General features: G+C 49.7%; 1 protein-coding gene across 1 annotated transcript in view; it reads left to right on the top strand.

Annotated features, from left to right (window-relative positions):
* The first annotated feature begins 12235 nt into the window (after positions 1–12235).
* Positions 12236–24425, top strand: part of GABBR1 (gamma-aminobutyric acid type B receptor subunit 1) — a 28828-nt gene continuing 16638 nt past the window's right edge. Inside the window, exons 1-11 of the mRNA XM_061398586.1 lie at positions 12236–12317; positions 12726–12810; positions 13497–13700; positions 14465–14650; positions 16010–16030; positions 17543–17703; positions 21059–21193; positions 21573–21743; positions 22790–22891; positions 23319–23384; positions 23828–24019. Coding sequence (XP_061254570.1) covers positions 12726–12810; positions 13497–13700; positions 14465–14650; positions 16010–16030; positions 17543–17703; positions 21059–21193; positions 21573–21743; positions 22790–22891; positions 23319–23384; positions 23828–24019 — 1323 coding nt within the window. The 5' untranslated portion in view covers positions 12236–12317. The remainder of the gene's footprint in view (positions 12318–12725; positions 12811–13496; positions 13701–14464; positions 14651–16009; positions 16031–17542; positions 17704–21058; positions 21194–21572; positions 21744–22789; positions 22892–23318; positions 23385–23827; positions 24020–24425) is intronic.

Raw genomic sequence — 24425 nt, forward strand, 5'->3', positions numbered from 1 at the left:
ATTTTTTAAATGGAAAAAAAAAAACAACCAGAGCCTGAAGCATGGATTTATTTTACTATCTTTCTAGATTCCAGTTTTAAAATCACTTTTGCAGATCATAAGGACTATGAAGGCTAACACCATATCTCTCTCAGGTGTGTGATCCCCCCCCCTCCCCCCAGCATGCCTGGCATTGTGCTTTGCTCCACAAATATCTGTTGAATAAATGAAAAACAAAAACAAAAACCTACAGCCAATGCAGTTTCCTTCACACACCTGTAATACTTTCAATAATAGTTATGGAACCATAATATTTTCTTATGAGGCTCTTAACAATAATGCCAATGATATAGATAAAAACATTCTGAATCCTTTATTTTTCTGAGCAGACTCCTTGATGATATTCTCTTTTTCAGGCAAGAGTCCCCTTTTGTCTGTGTTCTGTGCTCAGTCTCTCAGTTGTGTCTGACTCTTTGTGACCCCATGGACTATAGTCTGCCAGGCTCCTCTGTGCATGGGATTTTCCAGGCAAGAATACTGGAGTGGGTTGCTGTTTCCTTCTCCAGGGGATTTGTCCTGACCCAGGAATCAAACCAATGTGTCTTGCAGCTCCTGCACTGGCAGGCGGATTCTTTACCATTGAGCCACCTGGGAGGTCCTCCCTTTGCCAGTAGTTTGGTAATATTTGGCAACCCCACCCCTCAAATTCATACAGAATTTACCCATTTCTACTCTTACGGAGTGATCCTGCCAATAAATCCTCACATGTGAGAATGATGCATGTACTGAATTATTCAATGCAGCTTTGTTTGTAATTGCAAAATATTATAAACATCTTTGGGTCTATTAAAAGAGAGCTAATTAAATACATTTTCAGCCATTGGATGATGATTGTATGGAAACAGCCATCCAACAGAATATTATTCAGCTATGATAAAGCAAGAGGAAGGCCTTTGTGAATTATTATAGAACAATCTCTCCAAACACAATCACATTGTGTCAGAAAAGGGGAAATACATTTGTTTAAATAGCCATAATCTGTCTCTGAAAGAATACATAAGAAATCAATTCTGTCCGTCATGAAGGCATGATAGAACTTCTTTTCTATACCCATTGTGAGGTGTTTGAGCTGAGACTAGGCTAGGGGGCACTTACAGGAGTTGGGGATGGGAACTCTTTTGGGGAGCCTCTGTGGGCTAGGAACTTTCACATCCAAGACTACCTCACTTGATCACCAGGAGACATATATTATTACCTCATTTTGAGAATGAGGCAAGCACAGAGGGCTAAGCAATTATTTGTAAATCTTGGAGCTGTGGCGTCTGGGTACTTCCTGGTGAATCCAGGACCAGGTGCAGCAGCAGCATCCAGATACAGAAAAGATCTCAGAATCTGAGTGAAGAACTCTGGGAGGAGGCCAGTGCCCTCTCAGGGTTCTGTGAGGGGAAAGGAAGCAGCTTCCCTTTGCTTGCTGCTTCAGACATCCTGGGGCTTCCCAGTTGGCTATTGGTGGAGGATGGTGGGAGGGTATTCTTTCTGGGGTGGGGAATCAGAAGGACTCCCTGTTTCTGTTTCTAAATTAACCACAAACATTCAATGAATTGTTGCTGTTGTTAAGTTGCTAAGCCATGTCAGATTCCTTGTTACCCCATGGACTAGCACTACAGGCTTCCCTGTCCTTCACTATCTCCAGGAACTTGCTCAAACTCATGTCCATTGAATTGGTGATGCCGTCCAATCATCTTATCCTCTTTTCCCCCTTCTCCTCCTGCCTTCAGTCTTTCCCCAAATCAAGGTTTTTTCCAGTGAGTCAGCTCTTCGCATCAGGTGGCCAAAGTATTGGAGCTTCAACTTCAGCATCAGTTCTTCCAATGAATGTTCAGGATTGATTTCCTTTAGGATCGGCTGGTTTGATCTCCTTGCCATCCAAGGGACTCTCAAGAGTCTTCTCCAACACCACAATTCGAAAGCATTAAGTCTTGAGCACTCAGCCTTTTTGGTCCAACTCTCACATCCGTACATGACTACTGGAAAAACCACAGCTTTGTGCTATACAGACCTTTGTCAGCAAAGTGGTATCTCTGCTTTTTAATATGCTGTCTAGGTTTCTTATAGCTTTTCTTCCAAGGAGCAAGGGTCTTTTAATTTTGTGGCTGCAGTCAATGTCCGTAGTGATTTTGGAGCCCAAGAAGAAAATCTGTCTCTGTTTCCATTTTTCCCCATCTATGAGTGCCTCCTACATTTGTTACTTTATAGGCAAATTCATTTTCTTGGTCTTCCTGTCTCTTTGAGGCCTGGATCATCCTACGGTAACACTTTACATACTTACACTGTGTCAGGGTTTCAGTCATATAGAGTGCTTTATGTTGTTTGAACTTCATAATTATTTAGCAAAGCAAATGAGTGATGGTAGAATTTTTTTCCATTTATAGTTAGAAACTAGGGATCAGCAACGTCAGGTCACTTGCTCATATCGGGTGCTGTTTGCTAGGGTGCTGTTGCTGGCGGATCTGATTCTTTGATTTCAGGTTGGTTTTTCTTTTTCCACTTCAAATTCTTTTCTCTTTTATTTATGTTTTGCTGCCTTTCCCTCATCTAAAATAACTCCCTAAATTATATTGCCTGTGAAGCTGTCTCATAACTGAGAAAAGTACAGACATGACATATCTTATATTTCAAGTCTTACTTCTTTCTCCTCCACGCAAGAAAGCATAACACTTGACTCTCTGTTTGTTCTCCTCCACCAAAAAAATACATGTAAAAAAAGATGATGTATAAATAAACAAAATACATAAATGCACCTCACAACATGGAATAAAAATGTTCTTGTAAACTATGTTCATGTAAATTGAACAATTCATATTTTATTAGATAAATCTGAAGTCTAAATTTATTCTATTCTAAATATTTTTGCAATAAATCAGTTCTAGTTCTAACATTCTTTTTGAGCTCACCTGAAGAAAGATATATCTACTGCCCCGCCTCCCCACAAATAAAAGTAAACCAATTTCCTGAAAAACAAAACAAAACAAAACAAACAACAACAACAACAACAACAACAACCACACGAAACCTAAGGCTGCAGTAACTCCCAGATAGACTTTGAAGATTGCATGACCCCTCGGTGTCCACAGGAGGAAATTACTCAGGAGTTAAAATCAAGAGGAATGGTTGGGGACTTCCCGGGTGGTTCAGTGGTTGAGACACCACCCTTCCAATGCAGGCAGTGCAGGTTCAATCCCTGCTGGGGGAACTAAGATCTCACGTGCCAAGCGGGTGGCCAAAAAAAAAAAAAAGGTTGTAGGGGCGCAGCCCATCCTAGTTGCGCTTCTCTTTTGAGCCATTTCATCCTCCTTCCCAACCACTGCATCCACATTCCTCCCTCCACATTAACCTCCTTTACCCTGTGCTCTTTCCTCACAGGCCCCTAGAGTAGCAGCTACATCATTACCCCCAGTCCCCTCAGTAACATGTTGGTAAGAGGGTAGGAAATTCAGGGATACTTGCTATTTAAAAATTCCCCCACAATGGCTTCAGTTGGTTTGGGTTTAGGGAAGGAGACTTCAAAGGGTGACTGTTCTCAGATTTAGGACAGTGAGCACAAGAGGAGGATGAAACAAGACACCCTGTCTTGCCTGCCGGCTGCTTGACAGCAACCAGGGACAATAGGGTCACCAGTCCTTTTCCCAAGGTCCACTGGGTCTCCCTCTTCTTTTTATTTTTCCCCTTCCCCTGTCCTACTTGTAATTAAAGAGACAGAATAAAAATGTGCTCCAAATACAGAGAGACGATCTCCACCTTTGTCCCTATTTCACAGCAGCATCTTAGAATAAGACCAAGAAGACTGATCTTTGGAAGGGCACCTTCCTTAAGAGCAGCAGAAAGGGTGGGAGGACCAGCTTCCCAGTAGCATCTTGCTGTACTAGCATGGTACATGGGCCACCATGAGTGCTGCCATGTGGGTGAAAACTTATACATCACCAGAAACTATACCTAAAATGCCATTAGAGGAAATTCGAGGGTGATGGGAAATGAGCAGAGATCCTGTCAGGCTTAATACTGGTGAGGAAGCTTCAGTTTACTAATCCAACTAGGATGGGCTATGCACCTACTGGACACTACAGGAAGGTTATGGGCATCCCAGCACCATGGACCGATAACAACAGCACCTGCAAATAAGGCAACTAAGGAGACATATTGCTACAAGTTGTTTAGTTGCTGAGTTGTGTGCATGGACTGTCCCATGGACAGTTCTCTGTCCCAGGCAAGAATACTGGAGTGGGTTGCCATTTCTTCTCCAGGGGATCTTCCTGACCCAGGGATCGAATCTTTGTCGACTGCATTGGCAGGTGGATTCTTTACTGCTGAGCCATCTAGGAAGCCCATAGCTAAAAGGAAACATCTCAGAAAATACTGGAGAAGGCTTCCTGAAGAGGGACCCTACCTGTGTTCCTGCCAATCTCCTGGCTCTGTCTATGCTCAGGTGAATCTACTTCTAACAGAAATCTTACTCATGTAATGTTTTCCCGGGTGGTTCCATCCACAACAGCATGGCTGATACACAGAGGACTCCCAGGGAGTCAGACCCCTGGATGCTTTCAAAATACCTCCCGCAGTTGGTCATCAGGCTGAGCAGGGTCTTTGGAGTCAGATAAACAGATGTTCTGATCTCAGCTTATTATGTGTGAGACACTGGGCAGATTATTAAATTCACTTGCTTCTCATTTTCCCAGCTTATAAAAATGGAAATTCTATCTATACCAGAGAATGTTATAAGGAGCAAGTGAGACAGTCTAAGTAAATCACACAGCCCCAAACTGTTAATAATACAATAAATGCTATTATTGTGATCCTGTAACTCACAGGATGGAAAGACCTACATGTATGGAGGGTGTGTCACCATTACAGCCCATGGAAGAAAGTACCTATTTCACCAATACCTGCAAGGTCTTTGACAAACTACAGAGACCATGAAGAGGACTTCCCTGGTAGCTCAGCTGGTAAAGGATTGCCTTCAATGCAGGAGACTCTGGTTTGATTTCTTGGTCGGGAGGAACCCCTGGAGAATGGATAGGCTACGTACTCCAGTGTTCTTGGGCTTCCCTGGTGGCTAAGACGATAAAGAATCTGCCTGCAGTGCAGCAGACTTCGGTTCGATCCCTGGATTGGGAAGATCCTCTGCACGAGGGCATGGCAACCACTCCAGTTTTCTTGACTGGAGAATCCCCACAGACAGAGGAGCCTGGCAGGCTACAGTCCATGGGGTCACAAAAAGTTGGACACGACTGAACGACTAAGCACACAAAAAATGCAATCAGGCCAGCATGGTTGGAGCATGGTGAGTGAGAGAAGGAAGGACCAAAGGCCTGGGTTTGTTGCCCAGCTCTGCTATTTATTGGCTGTGTGACCTTGGGGAGTTCATTTAGACTTTCTGAGCAGCAGTTTTCTCATCTGACAAATGGAGATATTACCACACTGAAGCAGTTGAAAGGATTAAGAGAGATAATGCAAGTTCTTTGTAAATGATACACCAATAAGGTATTATGTTTCCGTGCTGCTCTAAGTGTAATAAATACTGAAAGCATCTGAAGGTGTGGATGAGTCATGTTGGTTTTTAGAATTTCAGAATGATGTCTTGGAATAATAGGGAAGAGTTAAAACTCAGCAGGTGTTTGTTTACTCTAGGTTGCTAAAAGCAGAGCTTGCTTCACAGCTGTTCGAGGCTTTCTTTCTGCTAGGCTTTGAGTGGTATGGTATGATTCTCTGGACCAGGGCAGGACCCATCTGCCCCACTGTAGTGGGGTCATGGTTTCCATATAGAGCCTTTATGGAAATCCTCAGTGGTGTTTTTATGGTATAGTCATGGTGGTGGTAATTTAGTCATTAAGTCATGTCCGACTCTTGTGACCTCATGGACTGTAGCCTGCCAAGCTCCTCTGTCCATGGGAGTTCCCAGGCAAGAATACTGGAGTGGGTTGCCATTTCCGTCTCCAGGGGATCTTCCCAACCTGGGGATCAAACTCAGATTTCCTGTGTTGCAGGGAGATCTTTATGGACTGATCCACCAGGGAAGCCCTGTTTCTATGGTATTTCCATAAGCAGAATTTCTAGTCTGTATGTATACACACACACATATAACTGAATCACCAGAAACTAATGCAACATTGTAAATCAACTATACTTCAATAAAAATTAAAAAATAATAAAAAATTAGTTCCAGTCTGTTGCCTCAGATGTGTTCATTTGACTCCTAAAAACATCTATTTGTAAATATTTTCTCATACTTATATAATGGGTTCTACACAACATTTTCTGTAATTCCAAAATCCACAATGCTCTGAAAACCAAAAATTTTGTTTCTAAACTCATTTGGTGGCAAAACCTGGCTTGACTCGCCTCTGTTTTGTGGCAAAGCCAGAGGTAAAGCTATTTATGGTCTTTACTCAACCTAGTATTGAGAGTCATGCATTTTACTGCAGAAACATAATTGTGCTTATTATGGGCTTGAGACCTGGATATACATATCAAATAATGGAGTTTTCAATATTCTTTGGTTTCTAATAGAAAAATCTGGGTGATGTGTCTTTTTACTCTGAATATTATTTGGTTAGTGTCCTAGAGTGCTCCAGTACTTTGGCCATCTGATGCAAAGAGCTGACTCATTTGAAAAGACCCTGCTGGGAAAGATTGAGGGCAGAATGAGAAGGGGACGACAGCGGATAAGATGATTGGATGGCATCACCGACTCAAAAGACATAAGTTTGGGTAAACTCTGGGAGTTGGTGATGGACAGGGAAGCCTGGCATGCTGCAGTTCATGGGGTCGCAAAGAGTCGGACACGACTGAACGACTGAACTGAACTGAACTGAGTGTCCTAGAGTGCTTAGCATTAGTGAGAATCACGACAGATATGTGAATTGGATACTTCAGAAGAGAAAAATCTGTTACAGCAAAATGAACAAGTAGAATCTCTACCAACCAATTTCATACATGCATTCTGATGCATGTGCTTTTTGAGATGGTATGATTAATTATGCATACCTGGTGTATATTCATACCTGGTGTAGATACTTAATTATATATATTTAATTAAACATGATACTTCCTTATCTTAAAAATCCAATCAACTCATAGTTCCAAGAGTAGAAATACTTACCAGATTTGTTTGTGAGAACAGAATATTTTCTCGATCTGCTAACCTGACCTTATATACCTTTTATAAGAGAGACAAACTAACCACTGCCTTTTTTATTGCTTAGGTTAACCTAGCATTTCATTACATTGTGTTCATTCATTATTATAGAAGGGCTTATTTATGGGGAAATTATTTGCAGAGGTAACTCACTGTGTCACCCTTATAATCTGGTTACTACTGGCCCAGAGCTGCTGAGAGACAGTGGTCCCCATGACCTCAGAGCATCTTGTGGGTACGGGAGGTAAGTACTGGGCCAGACATTTACAATGTGGCTTTTTAATTTCATTGAAGTTTTGTGGATTCCTGATTGAATTCCCATGTATATGCCTGAGTGAAGCCCAGCATGCAAATAACTTGTGTTTGAATTTTAAATCTTTGTCCTATACATTTTCTAAACAGCAAGAGCTGTGCAGGACAGAAAACCTAACCTGAAGGTAATGTGCTGCTGTTGCTGCTGCTAAGTCGCTTCAGTCGTGTCCGACTCTGTGCGACCCCATGGACGTCAGCCCACCAGGCTTTCCCGTCCCTGGGATTCTCCAGGCAAGAACACTGGAGTGGGTTGCCATTTCCTTCTCCAATGCATGAAAGTGAAAACTGAAAGTGAAGTCGCTCAGTCGTGTTCGACTCTAGTGACCCCATGGACTGCAGCCTACCAGGCTCCTCCGTCCATGGGATTTTCTAGGCAAAAGTACTGGAGTGGGGTGCCATTGCCTTCTCTGGAAGGTAATGTAAGAAGGTACAAATATCCTCCCTTCACACACTGACCGCTGCTGCTTCAGATGGGAAGACAGAACTGAAATGCAGTGTGATCTTTGATGAAGAATACCTTGGGGTGAGAGTTGAATGAGAGATGTGCCTTGAAACTAAGTCTGGATTCACTGGAAAGTCTTTGGAAATGAAGTAAAAGACTTGGAATTCAAATATTGGCTCTGCTGATTTTGTAGCTCAGTATCCTCTGATTTGCTTCTTAACTTCTCTAAATCACAGTTTACTTTCCTCCAAAATTAAAACTTCCCTTGTGGCTCAGCTGGTAAAGAATCTTCCTGCAATGTGGGAGACCTGAGTTCAATCCCTGGGTGGGGAAGATCCCATGGAGAAGGGAAAGGCTTCCCATTCCAGTATTCTGGCCTGGAGAATTTCATGGACTGTATAGTCCATGGGGTCCCAAAGAGTTGGACATGACTGAGCGACTTTCACTTTCACCTCTCACAAAATTAAAACATTGCCATCTATTTTGCATGGTTGTGTGAAAATTATATTAGATGCCCAGGAAAGCATCTAGAAGATCATCAATTAACTGAGGTACTTTGGAGAACGCAATGGCAGCCCACTCCAGTACTCTTGCCTGGAAAATCCCATGGACAGAGGAGCCTGGTAGGCTTCAGCTATGGGGTCGCGAAGAGTCAGACATGACTGAGCGACTTCGGTTTTACTTTTTACTTTCACGTGTTGGAGAAGGAAATGGCAACCCACTCCAGTGTTCTTGCCTGGAGAATCCCAGGGACAGCAGAGCCTGTGGGGGTCTGTGGGGTCGCACAGAGTCAGACACGACTGAAGTGACTTAGCAGCTTGGTTAATATGTTTTTAGGGCTTAGGAGGTGCTAAGTTCTGGGCTTTTTCCTCTCAGGGCTGGACAGAACATGAGGCAGATGAGATGAAAGTAACTGGAAGTATGGGAAATAAAATGAACGTGGAAATTGGTCAGGTAATTGGTCATGGAAATTCTCAGTTAATCTGAGTGGGAATGCCACTGTCTCCATAAAAAAATAGTCCAAAACTGAGAAAACTGCCTTTGGTGTTGCCAAAGGCATAAAGAATACAGGAGCGATGGAAGGATGGAATCAGGTCCGAGGACTTTTCTGGAAGAGACGAGTTCTGAGCTGGATGTGGAAGAAGGAAGTGGATTGACTGTGGGGAGGAGGGGTTAGTATACTCAGCTGTGACTGGGGAAGGACCTCAGCAAATCCCTGAGGAATATGGACCAGGAAGCTGGGAAGCCATATTGGAGAGTACAAAGGTGTGAAAGGAAGACTTGCAGCTACTGGTGGAAAAAGGTGAGTGCTTTGTATAGAGAATATAATTGGAGCCTCTCTCCACACCCTCAGATGCCTCTGCCCATTGAATAACAGATATTGGTAGACTGCTTCAATATGCCTTTGAGGGTTAAAAAAAAAAAACAAAAACAAGTATGATAAAGGTAATATTTGTAACATTTGAAAAAAAATTGAACCAATATGACCAAAAAAATGTATCTAATAATTTTATGGCCCGAGAGGTAATCATAGCTAATATGTGGATGTATTTTCTTTTAGCTTTTAAACACATGTATACCACAATTGTATACATTTTGTATTCTGCTTCCACCCCTCAAATTTGCTTATTTTCCCATGTAAATGTCATTAAACACTCTTTTAAACATGTTTTTTATAACTATTCCTTTGAATGAATAATATTCTAGTTTATTGAATCAACATTCTGTGATTTGGACATTAAAGTTATTTCCTTTCTGGGCTAGCATCAGCAGTGTGGTGATAAATATCACCAAGATAATTTTCAATTTCATAGAATCTTAGACTCCTCTTTTCTGAGGGGTGGGGGATTCCGTCCTTCCACCTTCCTCAATTCAGTGTAGTAAAGGACTCAGGACTTCAGGGAAACAGAGACACGTTTCCAGAGTGAGAGATTAGGGAATTCCCCAGTGCTCTCATTGTCTAGTTACTGGGCTCGATCCCCAGTCAGAGAACTATGATCCCACAAGCTGTGCATTCGTCAAAAAAGAAAGGGAAGACTAGATGAGGACCTTTTGGGCTTCTGGGAGAGTTCCTACTCAGATGCTCCCCTACAGGAAGGCCCTGCTGGGAGTGGGGAAGGTGTCCTCTGGGCTCTCAACCTTGCCAGGACCAAGAAAGAGCATGGAGACCAGATAGCTGACCTAGCCCATAGACACAGTAGAGTCAGGAAACTCTTCTTTCAAAGCAGTCTAGGAAAATTCTCATCCATACGATTTTTTTTTTTTTTTTGCTGCTGCCAATAACTTGACACCCACATTTTTGATTCTGCCTTGCTGAAAAAACAGCACGTCTTTAGAGGAGGGGTCGCTATCATTTTGAGAGGTTAGAAATCCTGCCCCTCTCTTTTCTTCTCTTTTGCCCTTTTTGTAGCTCAGCAGATCTCAACCACTCCCTAAAGGACAGTTTGAAAATTTGTGGGCTTTCTTTTTGTAAGTGATGGAGGGGGTCACCGAGGGCCCTAATGGGTATGGCAGGGGAACAAGACATCCTTCAAAGTATAGCCTGCAGAGTGAAGAGCTGTCCTTCCTCCAGATTCTCAAGTATCCCCTAGGACCTTCATGTAGGTGATAACTTGTATTTAATTATCTGAGCCTAGAATTTAATACAGTTAAAAAAGCGACTTTAATATACAATGAACTTTCTAGGAATGCAATTACAGTTCTGTGTGAATTCAGGGAAGATTGACTTTGCTACCAAGAGTTGTTCAACATTTTGTTAAGTCACTTCATTGATGGCAACACGCTGGAGGTAGTTGAGTCACCAACTCAGCACCTGTATCAACCGGCATTTGTAGCAGTTCCAGCCCTGTGATTCTATGGATAAGTGCTAGCATCTGCCTACTTCGTCATGACTTCAACACTCACACGTTAAAATACTGTTTATGTTCTTTTACTACAAATTACTTTTTTTTTTCTTTCTTATGCTACAGTCAGGGAAGCATTTTTTTTTTAAAGTTCTGTGTGTAGGTAGGTTATTTCCTTTATGAGTTTCAATTCAGCATAGTAAAGGACTTATGACAAGATGTTTGAAGGGCTGAAGGTTGAGAACTTCAGTTCTAATCAGTCTCATAGTATTTAGCTTTTCCCCACCCCTTCCCAGGACAAGTCAGAAAGAAATCCCTCCCCTCCCACCCCCGCCCCAACGCGCCCCACAAAAGAGCCTTCTGTCTCCTCTGGCAGCCCAAACTCATCCCCATGAACCATACACACACGTGTGCGTGCACACATGCACATTTCTTCCTCCACCAGACAGACAATAGCTTGGAGCCTCTGGAACTGTCAAAAGGCCTGCACTTGCCCCGTTGTCTCTAGAGCGCCCAGTTTTTCCTTAGTCAAGAAATATTGATTGCTAGGCCCTGCTGGAGCGGAGATAATGCTGGCTTCTGCCCACTTGGAGGTTCTTTATTCTCCGGTCTTTTTTCTGTCTTTCTCCCCCCACCTACTTCAATTTCTCTCCTTGACGTTACCCTACCCTTCTTTTGCTTCCAGTCCTCCCTCTGTGTTCCCTCCCCCGGCAGGCGAGTAGCCTCGCTGCTGGACCCGCGGAGCCGCTCTGGTCTCCAGCTTCGTCTTCTCTATCCAACAACTCCTGTCGCACTGAGGTGGCTCCCGGCCTTCACCCCCGCCCCTCCCCGCCCCTCCGCTGTCTGACCCTGGCTTCTCCTTTCTCTCCCACCCGTCTCGTCCTGCCCCCGGTCGTCGGCTTCAGCCTCTTCCGTCTCACCCCAACCAGGGCTGCTTCTCTTTGTGCAGCCGTCTTTCTCCACCTGCATCCCAGGCTCCCTGTCTCAGCGCCAGCTCCTCGGCTTTTGGCTCGGGCCCCCTCGCCCCCTCCTCAGCTCCCAGTGGTCTGGCCCGCGGGTCCCCGCGCGCGTGTGTGTGCGGGTGCACCGGCGCCCCTCTCCCTTACCTCGGAGCCCCGCTCCCCCGCCGCCCGCCCCCCAGCGCTGTGGGCGGTCCAGGGCGGGGCCGGGATCCGGGGCGGCTCCCGGGGTTTGGGTTGTGGGAGGTGCCCTCTCCCCGGTCTCCCCCTCTTCCCCCCGCCCTGTCTCCTCCCGCACCCTCCTTCTTCCCTCCGCCCGGGAGCTTTCCCGGTCCCCGGCGCCGCCTCCTTCCCTCCCGGCTCCCCGCTCCCGCGGCCGCCGCCGCCCCGGGGAAGGAGAGACGGGGGTGGGGTTTGGGGGAGGTGAGACCGGAGGGAGAGACCCTGGCCGGGCTGGAAAGCGGATTCGCGGGGAGGAGGGTAGGGAGGAGGGGAAGGTGGAGCAAGGGAGGAGGGGGGAGCCGGGAGGAGCGGCCGGGCCTGGGGCCTTGAGGCCCGGGAGAGCCGGGGAGCCGGGCCGGCGCGCCAAGGTAAGAGCCAGGGCCCGGGGGAGGCCGGGCTTGCAGAGGGGCGCGCGGGGAGGGAACGAGCCGAGGGCTGGGGGGCCAGAGGAGCGGCGGGGAAGGGAACCGGGAGCCGCGAGGCGGCCGATCCCGGGAGCGCGGGGCAGCCGGGCTCGGGCGAGCCGCCGGGGCCCGGGGAGAGGAGGTGGTGAGAGGTGGAGTCCCGGGAGGGTGGGGGGGCCGAGGGAGGCAGGAGGAGGGTGGGGACAGGCTCTCTCTCCTCCTCTCCCCCCACCCCGCGCCGGGCTCCGCCCCCGCCTCCTCCGCGGGGCGCTCTCCCGGTCCCGGGGCTGAGCCGGGTCGGAGCCCGCGAGGCGACCGGAGGGAGGCCAGGCCGCCTCCCGGGTCCGATCCTCACTGCCGCCTCTCACTCAGATGCTGCTGTTGCTGCTGCTGGCGCCGCTCTTTCTCCGCCCCCCGGGCGCGGGCGGGGCGCAGACCCCCAACGCCACCTCTGAAGGTGCACCCTTCTCCGGCGACCTCGGGCACCCCGCCACCCCACTCCCCCTTTCCTTGCATCCCCCCTACTCTCCCGTCAGCCCTACACGGCATCGGGGCCTGGCAACCCTGTCTGCTCAGCCCCACTTTACTACTCCTGACCTCCTTTCCATCATCCTTCATTATTACCCAGCACCCCCTTTCTCTGCCCCCTATTACTACACTAGGCCACCTTTTGTGACCCGCATTGTCCCCCCTCGCCCCTCTTTCCCGGGCCCACATTGCTACCTCAGTTCCGCTTTTTCCTTGGTCCTACATTGCTGCCCAGGTGGCCTTGGAAGACACCCCTCTCCTCTCATCCTCATTCAACCAGATTCTCCTTTAGTCTTTTCTTACCAAAGTCATTTGCATATCATACCCTTTCATAATTTCTTACTTTTCTCCATTACCCCAACCAGCATCCTTCCCTTCCCACTTGTGGGCTCCCTATAGCCTTAACCCTGGCCCATTCCGCTGTGCCCTTTAGCCCAAGGCTTCCTACTCCTCCCCTCTCCCACCCTCCAGCACCTCATCCCAGCACTGTCCTCCACCTGCCCCCCCTAGACCCCGCCCTACACTCCCCTGCCTCTGGTTCCTGACTCTGCCTTTTCGTCCCCGCCCCCCCCCCCCATCCTTCTGTTTCTCTCTCCCTGTGGACTCACCCCCCAGGTTGCCAGATCATACACCCGCCCTGGGAAGGGGGCATCAGGTACAGGGGCCTGACTCGGGACCAGGTGAAGGCTATCAACTTCCTGCCTGTGGACTATGAGATTGAGTATGTGTGCCGGGGGGAGCGCGAGGTGGTGGGGCCCAAGGTGCGCAAGTGCCTGGCCAACGGCTCCTGGACAGATATGGACACGCCCAGCCGCTGTGGTGAGTAGCCTCTTAAAGCCCCTCCCCTTTTCGGGCCAATTCTTCCTGCCTCAAACTTGGCATCATTGCTGGCAAGTCAGCACTTTAAATCCAGTGTAACTAAATTCACAAGTACATTTATGGAATGACTACTATGTAAGAGGGACTTTGTTGTGTGCAATTGCAGGCAGTAAAATTAGCAGCCTGCAGGTTTCATTTCATCCTCCCGTCATTAGGCCACTGACCATCTGAGGAAATATCTTGTGAGTTAGTCTCTTTGAGGATTACCAGTGGCAGTTTATGCAAAAACGTTCTGAAATGATTTCATCCCATTTTGGAATTCCTGTCTCCAGTGGAGAGACCAGTACCCCCCCCCCCCCGCCCCGCCTCCCCCCCCCCCTCAGTTAAAATCCAGTTTAACTGGAGTATAAGCCAACTATAATAAGGCAAATCTGATTGTGCATCTAAAGTTACATACATCTACACATCTCAAAGCCAGACAACCGCCCACTTTGAAGAGATCCCATTTTATGTGCTTATAGCTCCATCTTGGGTTCCTATGATGGAAATGCTGTTTCTTTTCTTTTTTTTTGTTTCTTTTCTGAATGTAGATGCTTATAGGGTTAAGGGCGGACTGGAAACTAGAGAAGTTATCTTTTTAATACCTGATTTCCCGCAGAGTAGGATGCTTGTGGACTCAAACTCAAAGCTGAGCCCCCTCCCTCTCTCTAAGGGGAAGGAGCCTTCTTCAACTCGCCTCTCTCTTTATTTTCCTGTCTCCACAGTCCGAATCTGCTCCAAGTCTTATTTGACCCTGGAAAATGGGAAGGTTTTCCTGACGGGTGGGGACCTCCCAGCTCTGGACGGAGCCCGGGTGGATTTCCGATGTGACCCCGACTTTCATCTGGTGGGCAGCTCCCGGAGCATCTGTAGTCAGGGCCAGTGGAGCATCCCCAAGCCCCACTGCCAGGGTGAGGGGAACAGCTGCCTGCATGCAGCGGATGAGGACGCTTGTCAGAGGATGGGAGCGGGATGGGAATGGGTGGTGGGGAGAACAGGGTGCTTTGGGGAGGCAGAGGTGAATGCTCCACTCTTTCCTCCATCCACTTGCCTCAGACTTCCTCCTGAAGTTCCCCATTTCCACTTTATGCTGAGGGCTTCCTTCTTTTACCTTTCTCTTGTTAATATCTTCCCCATGCTTTCAACCCTTGGGTCTCACATTTTCTTCTTTCCTTTATGAATCTCACCCTCCATCACCCTTCTTAAGATTCAAATACTACAGTTTCCCCCAGCCTCAGTCCCTTTCTGTAAACTTAACATTTCCTATGCATGATCCTCTTCTAGAATTGATCTCTCTCCATTCATTATATGCCTGAATTATTGTAAAGACTCAGCAATAAACCATATGTCATATTTAGAAAAATTAATAAGATTGAAAAGAATATCCAGGGTGGAAAATTATCAGGGTAAAAATTAAAAGACTTCAAAGTGGGGGCAGAATTGTCAGAACATTAAGAACAATCCAGGGATGGGGAAGGAAGAGGACAGTCTTTTTTCTATACTTCCCAGACAACCTCCATCATTCCCCAAGGGAATCTGTCTTGTGTCCATTACCTGTTTCTCCATCTGGTTCTGCAAACTTCCCACTTTCCTGGGCTCCCAGATTCTCCCTCTGCAATCTTCTCTCCTGGGATGCAGGCATACCTCACGCTTCCTCTACCTTTGTAGACCCTCTGCCTCTCGAGATGCTTGGACCTGGCTTTCTTCATTTTAATTATTCTGTTTGTGGTTTACCACTCCATTCTGGGAAGTGGGAGTCCCATCCAGGGATGAATTAACTATGACACTAACAAAATTTAAGCTCCAGGGTTTCTTATGCAGGCCTCTTCTTGTGCTCGAAAAGAAAAACGTAGAGGGTTTAATAATGTGTTCACGTGGTCACAGGGTTTTGTAAAAACTGCCAGAGTAAGATATTTTAACAGCAGTAGCTTCAAGTCGATCGCATTTGTAATTTTTTTTCTCTTAAAGAGAGACCCCCAAATTTTATAATATTTAGGCTCCACAAAACCAGGATCTGCCCATGTCTTAGCTGTTGGCACTCCTGTCTCATATTCTGTTGTCCAATGAAAAATAAAAGAAGAAAACCACAAATCATGACCCACAGCCCCACTTGCTCTTATTCCCAGGCACCCTCCCCTCAGAAACGCAGGCTTCTGCTCCCCCCTGGTCTTCTTCGGCATGGACTGGTGTGGGAGGGGGCTGGGGATCAGGCCTGGGAAGCCGGGCGCCACTGGTAACTCTTCTCTGATCCCCGTCTTTCCTGCTGCCAGTGAATCGAACGCCACACTCAGGTGAGATCAGAAACCCTCATCGCGTGCACTGCAATCCTCTTACCCCTCACTCTTCACCCTCCACCTCCAGGGATTCTGCCCCTTAGGTTGTGGGTTCTCATCCTCCCCATCCCTGCCCCACCTTCCCCTACTCACCCCAGTCCCCAGTACGCGGCCGGCCCTTTCTTTCCCTACCTGTTTCCAGCCTCCAGTCCCGGTTTTCTGAGAGGCTGCGGTCCCTCCCATCTCCCTGCCTGGCTGCACCCCCCTCGGCTCCGCCTCCTCCAGACTCCGCTTCTGCCAAATGGCAGAGCCCCAGCAGGGGGCGGCAGAGTGCTGGGAGACCCGGAGCGTCCACCTCGCCTGCCCCGGTGGGGTTCCTTCCGACCTTCTCTGGAACCTTTCCTGCCTGCCCCCTTACTAGGATTTCACCTGCTGACTCCATCAGCCCGGCCCACCCATATCACCCACTGCCAGGCCTCACTCTCCCTTACCTTCAGCGCCTCCCCACATCCTTCCCTTCCCTACGCCCTTTCCCTTCTCTTTCATCTCAGTTCCTTCTTCCACCACCCTTTCTCTGTCCAGACTCTGTCCACCCAGTTCCTTGTTCTCTTGCTCTGTCCACATCATCCGCACCCCCCACTTCCACGCCTTTACCCCAGCCTTCCCCTCCCAGCTCTCCCTTTCTCTCCAAAACCGTTCCCATCGCCCTCTTCCCCACCCCTCAGCCCTTCACCCCATCTATTCACACCCCCATTAAGACGCTCAGGTGCCAGCCCCTTTTCTCTCGCGTCCCTCTCTCGTCCTCGCGTCTCCATCCCTCGCCCCTCAGAGCTTCAGCCACCCGCGGTTCCCTCCGCCCACCCCGCCCTCCTGGCACACCCCTTGCCCTCTTTCCTCCTCCCCGAACGTTCCCTTAGGTTGGGACCCTCCCCTTCCCCGTCCGTCCCTGTCACCCTGGGGGTCGCGGCCGCCCTCTCCTCCCCTCCCCTCAGACTGAGGTTCCCTCAGCCGCTCTCGCCTCGGTCCCCGCCCCCTGCCTCCCTCCCCAACTCGGTCCCCCCACCCCCTCCCCGCCGCCGCGCGCCGCCCGTGACGTCAGAGCCCCCTCCCAGCCCTGCCTCTCTCTCCGCCTCCTCCCCTCGGTCGGTCAGTCAGTCCGCGAGGAGAGTCCGCGGTGGCGGCGGCGGTGGCGGGAGCCAGAGCCGTGGGGGCCGTAGGAGGCCAACCTTCCCTGCTTTCCCGAGACCCTATCTCCCTCCTCCGCACAAAACCAGGGATGGAGGCGCCTCCCCGAGAGCCCCTCAGCAGCCCTCCCCAGGAAAAGTGTCCCCCCTGAGCTCGTCCCCCTCCGCAAGCAGCTCCCACCCCCTCGCCCGCCCCCTGCCATGGGTCCGGGGGCCCCCTCTCCCGGGGTGGGGTGGCCACTGCTGGTCCTGGTGGTGCTGGCGGTGGGGGTGACTCTGGTGCGGGCCTCCCACTCCCCTCATCTCCCGCGGCCTCACCCGCGGGTCCCCCCGCACCCCTCCTCAGAACGGCGCGCTGTGTACATCGGGGCGCTGTTTCCCATGAGCGGGGGCTGGCCGGGGGGCCAGGCCTGCCAGCCCGCGGTGGAGATGGCGCTGGAGGACGTGAATAGCCGCAGGGACATCCTGCCGGACTATGAGCTCAAGCTCATCCACCACGACAGCAAGGTAGCCCCGGACAGGGGAGTGGGTGGGTGGGGGGGGAGGAGGCTGGGTGGGGGCAGGGGGCCTGCTGCACGTGCCTTAGTCTGAGTCGCGTCTGCGATTGCCAGGCAGACCCCTCCTATGTGTGACTAGCTGGAGATAGGCGGGGGTTGTGGGAGCTTGGGGAGAGTGGCAGAGGCTGGAGGTTCAAGATGAGGGTCTAGGGGTTCGAGGTGGTTAATCACGCTGCAAGGCAGACCCTTCTGTTCTCCGAGACCCCTGGAAGTGCCCAAGTCGAGGGTAGCTGGAAAAACTGGTGATGGCTTTAGGGAACAAGCCGATCTGGTTCCTCCCGGGAGTAAACTAACCCTGGGGTGGGTTGGGGGATGGAGGGAATGGAGCTGGATCAGGGGTTTACATTTACCATGGTAACAAGGTAAATCTTGGCAGCAGGTTGGAGCGGAAGGAATAGGGACCCAATCAGGAAAATGTTGAGGGACTTGAGTGCTCTAGTTTATTTATCACAACAAACAGCACGGAAGCTTGGGTCCCCACCTGACTCTTTCTCATCCCTCCGTCTGCAACCCTGTTGTGGATTCCTAGATCGTGGAATTGTTTTGTGGTCTACTGTAGTCAGGAAGGCTAATGGTCAAGAGATGGGCAGAGGCGCTAGGAAAATGAAGGGGATTAGAGGTCTACACAGGAGCCCCCACAAGAGCATGGGGATGGCAAGAAGTCAGAATGCAGGGAGGAGAAAGAACAGGAAAGAATGGCAGTGGGGGAGGGGGGCCAGCAAGAGGAGTGGTGACAGCCTGAGACCCTGGGGTGTCTTGTGGAACTTGGCTCTTGAGTTTGTCTTCCCTGCAGCATTGTGGCCTTTTAAGATGTGAGAAGGGAAATGGAATGTAGGGTTAGGGAGAGGGGGAAGTGGGAGAGGGGAAAAGGTCCAGGGGTAATAGGGGGTAGTTCTGTAAGATTCCTTTCCCACCCCAGTCCCCCCATGAATGACTAGGAGTATGGGGGAGGACGTGGCCCAGGCAAGCAAGGTGATTTGGGACCGCAAATCTATCATTTCTCCCAGAAGGCCCCAGAGACTTAAGGGTTTGGGGGAGAGTGAAAGAGCACAGGGGTGGGTGAGCATCTGGTGATCTTACACCTGGGGTGGACTGGGCATTTATAGTCGTTCTTTAGAACAGCAGTGTACACCTAGAAATACCTGTGTGAGGGAGGAGGGGGCAGAGGTGGGGCTGAAGATGGGATGCTTGAGTAGGAGAGGGTACAAGGACTCTTCTGGAACTTTGAATCTCTTCTGACACTTTCACAGTGATTTTCAAACTTCAGTGTACCTAAGCCTCACCAGAGAAGTTTGTTAAGAATCCAGATTCTAATTCCTCGGTCAGGGATGAGTCCCAAGGGTCTGCATTTTCACCAATAAAAATCTTATGTGGCTAACCCCAGGATGCCTATAGGAAGGGTAGCAGGACACAGGAAAAGAACTAGTTAGTGTAGGAGAGGCAGGATGAGAAAGAGGGTCAGATCCCATGGAGGAGTCAGTTTAGAAGAATGGTAATTGGCTATGGGAGTGGGAATCTGGGGAGAGGGACAGGGAGGGATGGGTGCAGGCTTTAGGATAAGGGATCGTATGGGGAGCTAGGGGAGCCCTGGGTGTGAGCTCCAACTCATCCACCATGACAGGTGATTCCCTGGAGGTGTTGGGGAGCAGATGGGGACCTGAGAGAAGGGAGATGGAGGAGAAAATAGCAGAGGCGGCGAGGGGGAGATGAAAAGGCAGACAAACTGGAATGTGTCGTTTCCTGCCTGCAAATCCGGATCGTTGCTCCTTGGGAGAGAGAGGAAAGGAGAGAGAGGAAGACAGTTCTGGTCTATTGGGGAGAGGGTGAGAATCATGTGGCCAAGGGAGTGTGCAGTGATGGATAGAGTGTGGAAGGGGGAAGGAGTGCAAGAGAATGTAGGGAAGGAAACAGGAAACAGAAGGAAAGACATTAGGGTCCTGTACATTGCCCTGTTTGTCCGTTTCTTATGTGTTCTTATATGTCCTCATGGTTCCTAATAACCTCCCCTCAGACAAGAAAGGGAGGACCACTGAGGACCCTTGGGAGAAGCTGGGGGCAGGATCTGGAGTGATAGATGCAGGAAGCTGGGACGTGAGGATGGTAAAGATACACAAAGATGCCCAAGTGAGAGGGATGCAAACCTTCAAAACATGCAGTTGAGCAGGCACTGAACACTGCCCTTAGCAGGGGTAGGCCTGGGTGGGCAGCAGGGAGTTTCTATGGGCCAGCCTCCCCTGACTCCCCCTTCTCCAACTTCCCACCGTGTCCCAAATGTCAGGCCTCAGTGGGAAGTGAGCAGGCCCTAGGGGGCCTTCTTTATTTCCTTCTACTTGCCCTGCCCTCCATCACCCTCCCCAGTCCTCCTGTCTGTCCCCTCTGCCCTGGCTCCCCACTGGCTTCCATTTCTTCCCCCCTTCCTTTGGGGCTCCAGCAGCTTCTGAAATGTCATATTTCAGCAGGAGGGGAACAGGCAGTGGGAGCCCCACGGCTGGCTGTTCCTCCCCTCACTTCCCCTCCGCCCCTCTAGCTCTCTGCATTGTTTACTTTCCCAGCTCTGTCCCTCTCTTGCAGGCACCCCTGAAAGCATCTGGTTTCTCAAGCATCCCATTCTATTTATTCTCCCCAGCTCTTCCCTCATCCTTGTTTCTCCCCACCCCCTTCTGCCCCTGAATGTCTTTTTTTCCCAATGCACCAAATGTCAGAGCCCAGCAGGAGGGCATGAATCCACTGAGCCAGGACCCACTGGGGGTCTGTCCCTGTTCTCTCCTGTTTGTGTGTCTCTAGCCCTGATAAGAGAAGAGGGAAGAAAAAAAAACTAGCAGGTGGGAGAGGGAGTTTGCAGAGGTGAGGGAGGACTTTTCATAATATGGTTTTCAAAAGGCTGTCTGGGGACTTGGGGGAAAATTTATTCATATTCCTGCAGACTCTTTTCTACTCACAAGTGTTTGGAGCATAGAAACCTAAGGAAAAGGGGAGGGGGTCGTCGAGGGAAGGTGGGCTAGGGGGTGTCTGAGGATGCACTGAGAGGAGGGAAGGCAGTGTTTGCATGTACACTGGCAGAGGGCATGCAGGAGAGGGTGTGGGTAAGGTGCCAGGTGGGAGGCAGAGAAGGGTGTTTCACGAATGAGGGGAAAGGAGACTCAGGAAAGAGAAGAAATGGGGATAATGAGAAGAGATTCAGCAGGGGGATGGGTAACTAGGCAAGTGACTAGGTTGTTGGGGAAAAGAAGAGAGTAGGAATTGCAGGGAGGGGAGGAGCCCTGGGGTAGCTTTCCATCACCCCCTCCATCCTCGCCCTCGTGCAGTGTGACCCGGGCCAAGCCACCAAGTACCTGTACGAGCTGCTCTACAACGACCCCATCAAGATCATCCTCATGCCTGGCTGCAGCTCTGTCTCCACGCTCGTGGCTGAGGCTGCCAGGATGTGGAACCTCATTGTGGTACGCGGGGCCCTGAGGGCCAGAAGGTGGGGCTGTCCCGTCTTGGGCCATTTACAAAAGAGGGGGGTGTATTGAGGACCACAGTGGCCATGCTTCCAAAATCAGAGTCATTTGGAGACCTGAGCTAGTTGGCCTGCTAGCAGCAGTGGCCTGACAGGGCTGCAGCTGACCTGCTCACCATCAGAAGGAATGGAAGGCAGATGAGTGAAAGGGTACCCTGAGGGAGGGGGCTTTTGAGAATCACTTTTCCTTGGGCAGAAGTAGGGAGGCTTGGTGAGAGTGAGGGAGAGAAGCCCAGAGGCAGGGAAGGGTGGAAGGAGCTCTCTTAGTGAGGCTGCCAGGAACACACTGGGACAGAAGGCTGTCCCTCCTCTCGTAGCTTTCCTACGGCTCCAGCTCACCGGCCCTGTCGAACCGACAACGCTTTCCTACCTTCTTCCGAACTCACCCGTCGGCCACACTCCACAATCCCACCCGGGTGAAACTCTTCGAGAAGTGGGGCTGGAAGAAGATCGCCACCATCCAGCAGACCACTGAGGTCTTCACCTCGGTGAGGATGGATGGGGTGATGGTTGCCTGGGCTCAAATCCCAGCCCAGAGGGATGCGACACGGGATTCCTTTTGGGGGCAAAGACCTTGGTTCTTTATCAAGAGAGGACACATTCTGAGTGGGCTAAGTGCATACTCTTCCTGTAACCAGAGGAGTGAACCAGCTGGATTTTCAGGACCCTCTCCAACTTTTTGATTTTAGGATCTTTAATTTTTCCCTGCTTTGATGCCTCTATCCCCCAGACAGATAGACTCCAAGCAACCCAGTTCTATTAAAGTAGGTTCATTTTAAAGTTGAAGTAAGATGAGGGAGAGAATATGGAACTAGAACCTGGGGAGGTAGTAGATTCCAGAGGCACTCCAGGGGAGGTGGTGGGCGTGTGTGATGGGAAGAGAGGGAATAGAGAGGGAGCCAGGGAGGAGGGAGAGAAGAGAGAGGCAGACAGACACGTGCGTGCATGTGGTTTGTAATTGACGCGGAGGTGCAGACGTGCAGGGAGAGGTGGAGGGGGAAAAGGGAGACTTGAGGGGGGTAGAAAGGAAATACCTGGCTCTTTACCCGAAGAAGACAGTCTGCTCCCTCTCTTTAATTCTATTCTTTGGGTCCTCTATTCACTCTCATATTCGGTGACTCTTTAATCCTCCCCCAACCTTCTCAGTGACTCAGGACATTCTCTGATCCTTTTGTCTATCTGCCCACTTGCCTCTTGAGGTTGACATCATCCTGCCTAGACCAGACTCTGCCTTGTCTTTTCCTGGTTCTTCTGTTTTCCTTTCCCCAATTGTTGCTGTCAGGCAGGGGTGGGGTGATGGGGTGACTTCCCTGGACTCAGAGCCTCAGGAGGGATTCACCAAGTACCTTCCCAGCAGGAAGCCATGTCCTAAGACCCCAGAAGCTCTCCTTCAAACTCTTCCCACAGGGGACAGAGCGGTTGGTTCAGAACCGCTCTTCCTTTGTTCTGAGTATGTGGTCCCAGGTGACACCTCCAGGCTTTACTCCACTGTGCACCCTGTGCTTCCTCTGTTTGTTCCTCATCCCCTCCCAAGACTCTGGACGACCTGGAGGAACGGGTTAAGGAGGCTGGAATCGAGATTACCTTCCGTCAGAGTTTCTTCTCGGATCCAGCTGTGCCCGTCAAAAACCTTAAGGTGGGCTGGTGGGGGCTGGTGGGCCCAGCCTGTAAGGGTCTGGGTGGGGGGAACAGTAGTGGGTGGGAAAAGAGGCAGACAGGGACGGGTTGGATAGTTTTTTTTTTTGGTATTGAAATATAATTGACACACAATGTTGTATAAATTTAAGAAGTGTAATGTGTTGATTTGGTACATTAATCTATTGCAGTTTGATTACCATTATAGCGTTAGCTAACACCTGCATCAAGTCACATAATTTTGATTCTTTGAGGCAGAAGCATCTCCCGGGGAAGGTTAGCTTCATCCTGTAGTTGACATTTATCCACTACTCATTAAACAGAACCCTACACTGAGTGCCTTGGGACAGGAAGTCAAAGCTGTGAAAGTGCTTGCCTTGGCCCCTTCCTGCATCCCTCAGGAGCTCTATTCTTTCTCCATTCCATAGCGCCAGGATGCCCGGATCATCGTGGGACTTTTCTATGAGACTGAAGCCCGGAAAGTTTTTTGTGAGGTGGAGTTGGAATCTGAGAAAGGAGGGGTGCTGGGTGGGCTCTTTGCCTTGGGTGTCTCCTGGGCTCTCCTCTTTGCCTCTCTGAGCAAATGATCAGCAGATAAGATTAATATGAAATTCCTGTCTGTTGGCTCTGACTCCACATCTTGGCCTCTCACACACGTGACACTCTCTCCAGGTCTCATTTTCCTATCACTTTGTGTTTCCAGAGGAGCCGGAAGAATCTCATCTTTCCTGTCTGGCTGGAAATGGCCACTCAGAAATAGAGGCTGGGAGACACTTAGAAGGAGAAGTAGTTGAACCTTCCCTATTACCCCCAGACTTGTAGATTTCTCTTTTCAATGCTCTGCTTTTCTCTGAATCCAAAGAGGCTGAATAGTGTCATGTGAGATAAGACAAAGCAATGAAACGAAGACCCAGCCCCACTCCTCCTCTGCACTCAGGTGTACAAGGAGCGGCTCTTTGGGAAGAAGTATGTCTGGTTCCTCATCGGGTGGTATGCTGACAATTGGTTCAAGATCTATGACCCGTCCATCAACTGCACAGTTGACGAGATGACCGAGGCGGTGGAGGGCCACATCACCACTGAGATCGTCATGCTGAACCCGGCCAACACTCGCAGCATTTCCAACATGGTGAGTGTGTGAGGACTTAGAAGATGGCCTCTGGGCAGGAGGAAGGGACTGAGGGAGTCTCTTAGGTGGGGAGCAGGTATGGGGCTTGGAGGTTTAGGAGGGCAAGGGGCCTCTGCTCATCCTCAACTTGTGCATTGTGTTTTCTATGGATTCCATCTCTGCCATGACTTCCTTGGGCAGGAAAGAGGGACTTAAGAGAGTGGTACGTTCAGCGGGCCCCTGATGAGTTGCAGGGCTGTTACCATGGAAACAAGGAGCAGTTGGCAAGAAGTCAAATGAGGGAGAGGTATTAATGACAATATAGATGCTGCATCTGCAATCACACCTTTATAGCAGCGCTGTTCCTGGGCAAAAATTCATTTTATTTTCTTGGTGACTTCAGAGCACTTTAGAGTTGCTTAGTATT

Source organism: Bos javanicus, chromosome 23 (assembly GCF_032452875.1).
Source record: "Bos javanicus breed banteng chromosome 23, ARS-OSU_banteng_1.0, whole genome shotgun sequence".
Taxonomy (NCBI): domain Eukaryota; kingdom Metazoa; phylum Chordata; class Mammalia; order Artiodactyla; family Bovidae; genus Bos; species Bos javanicus.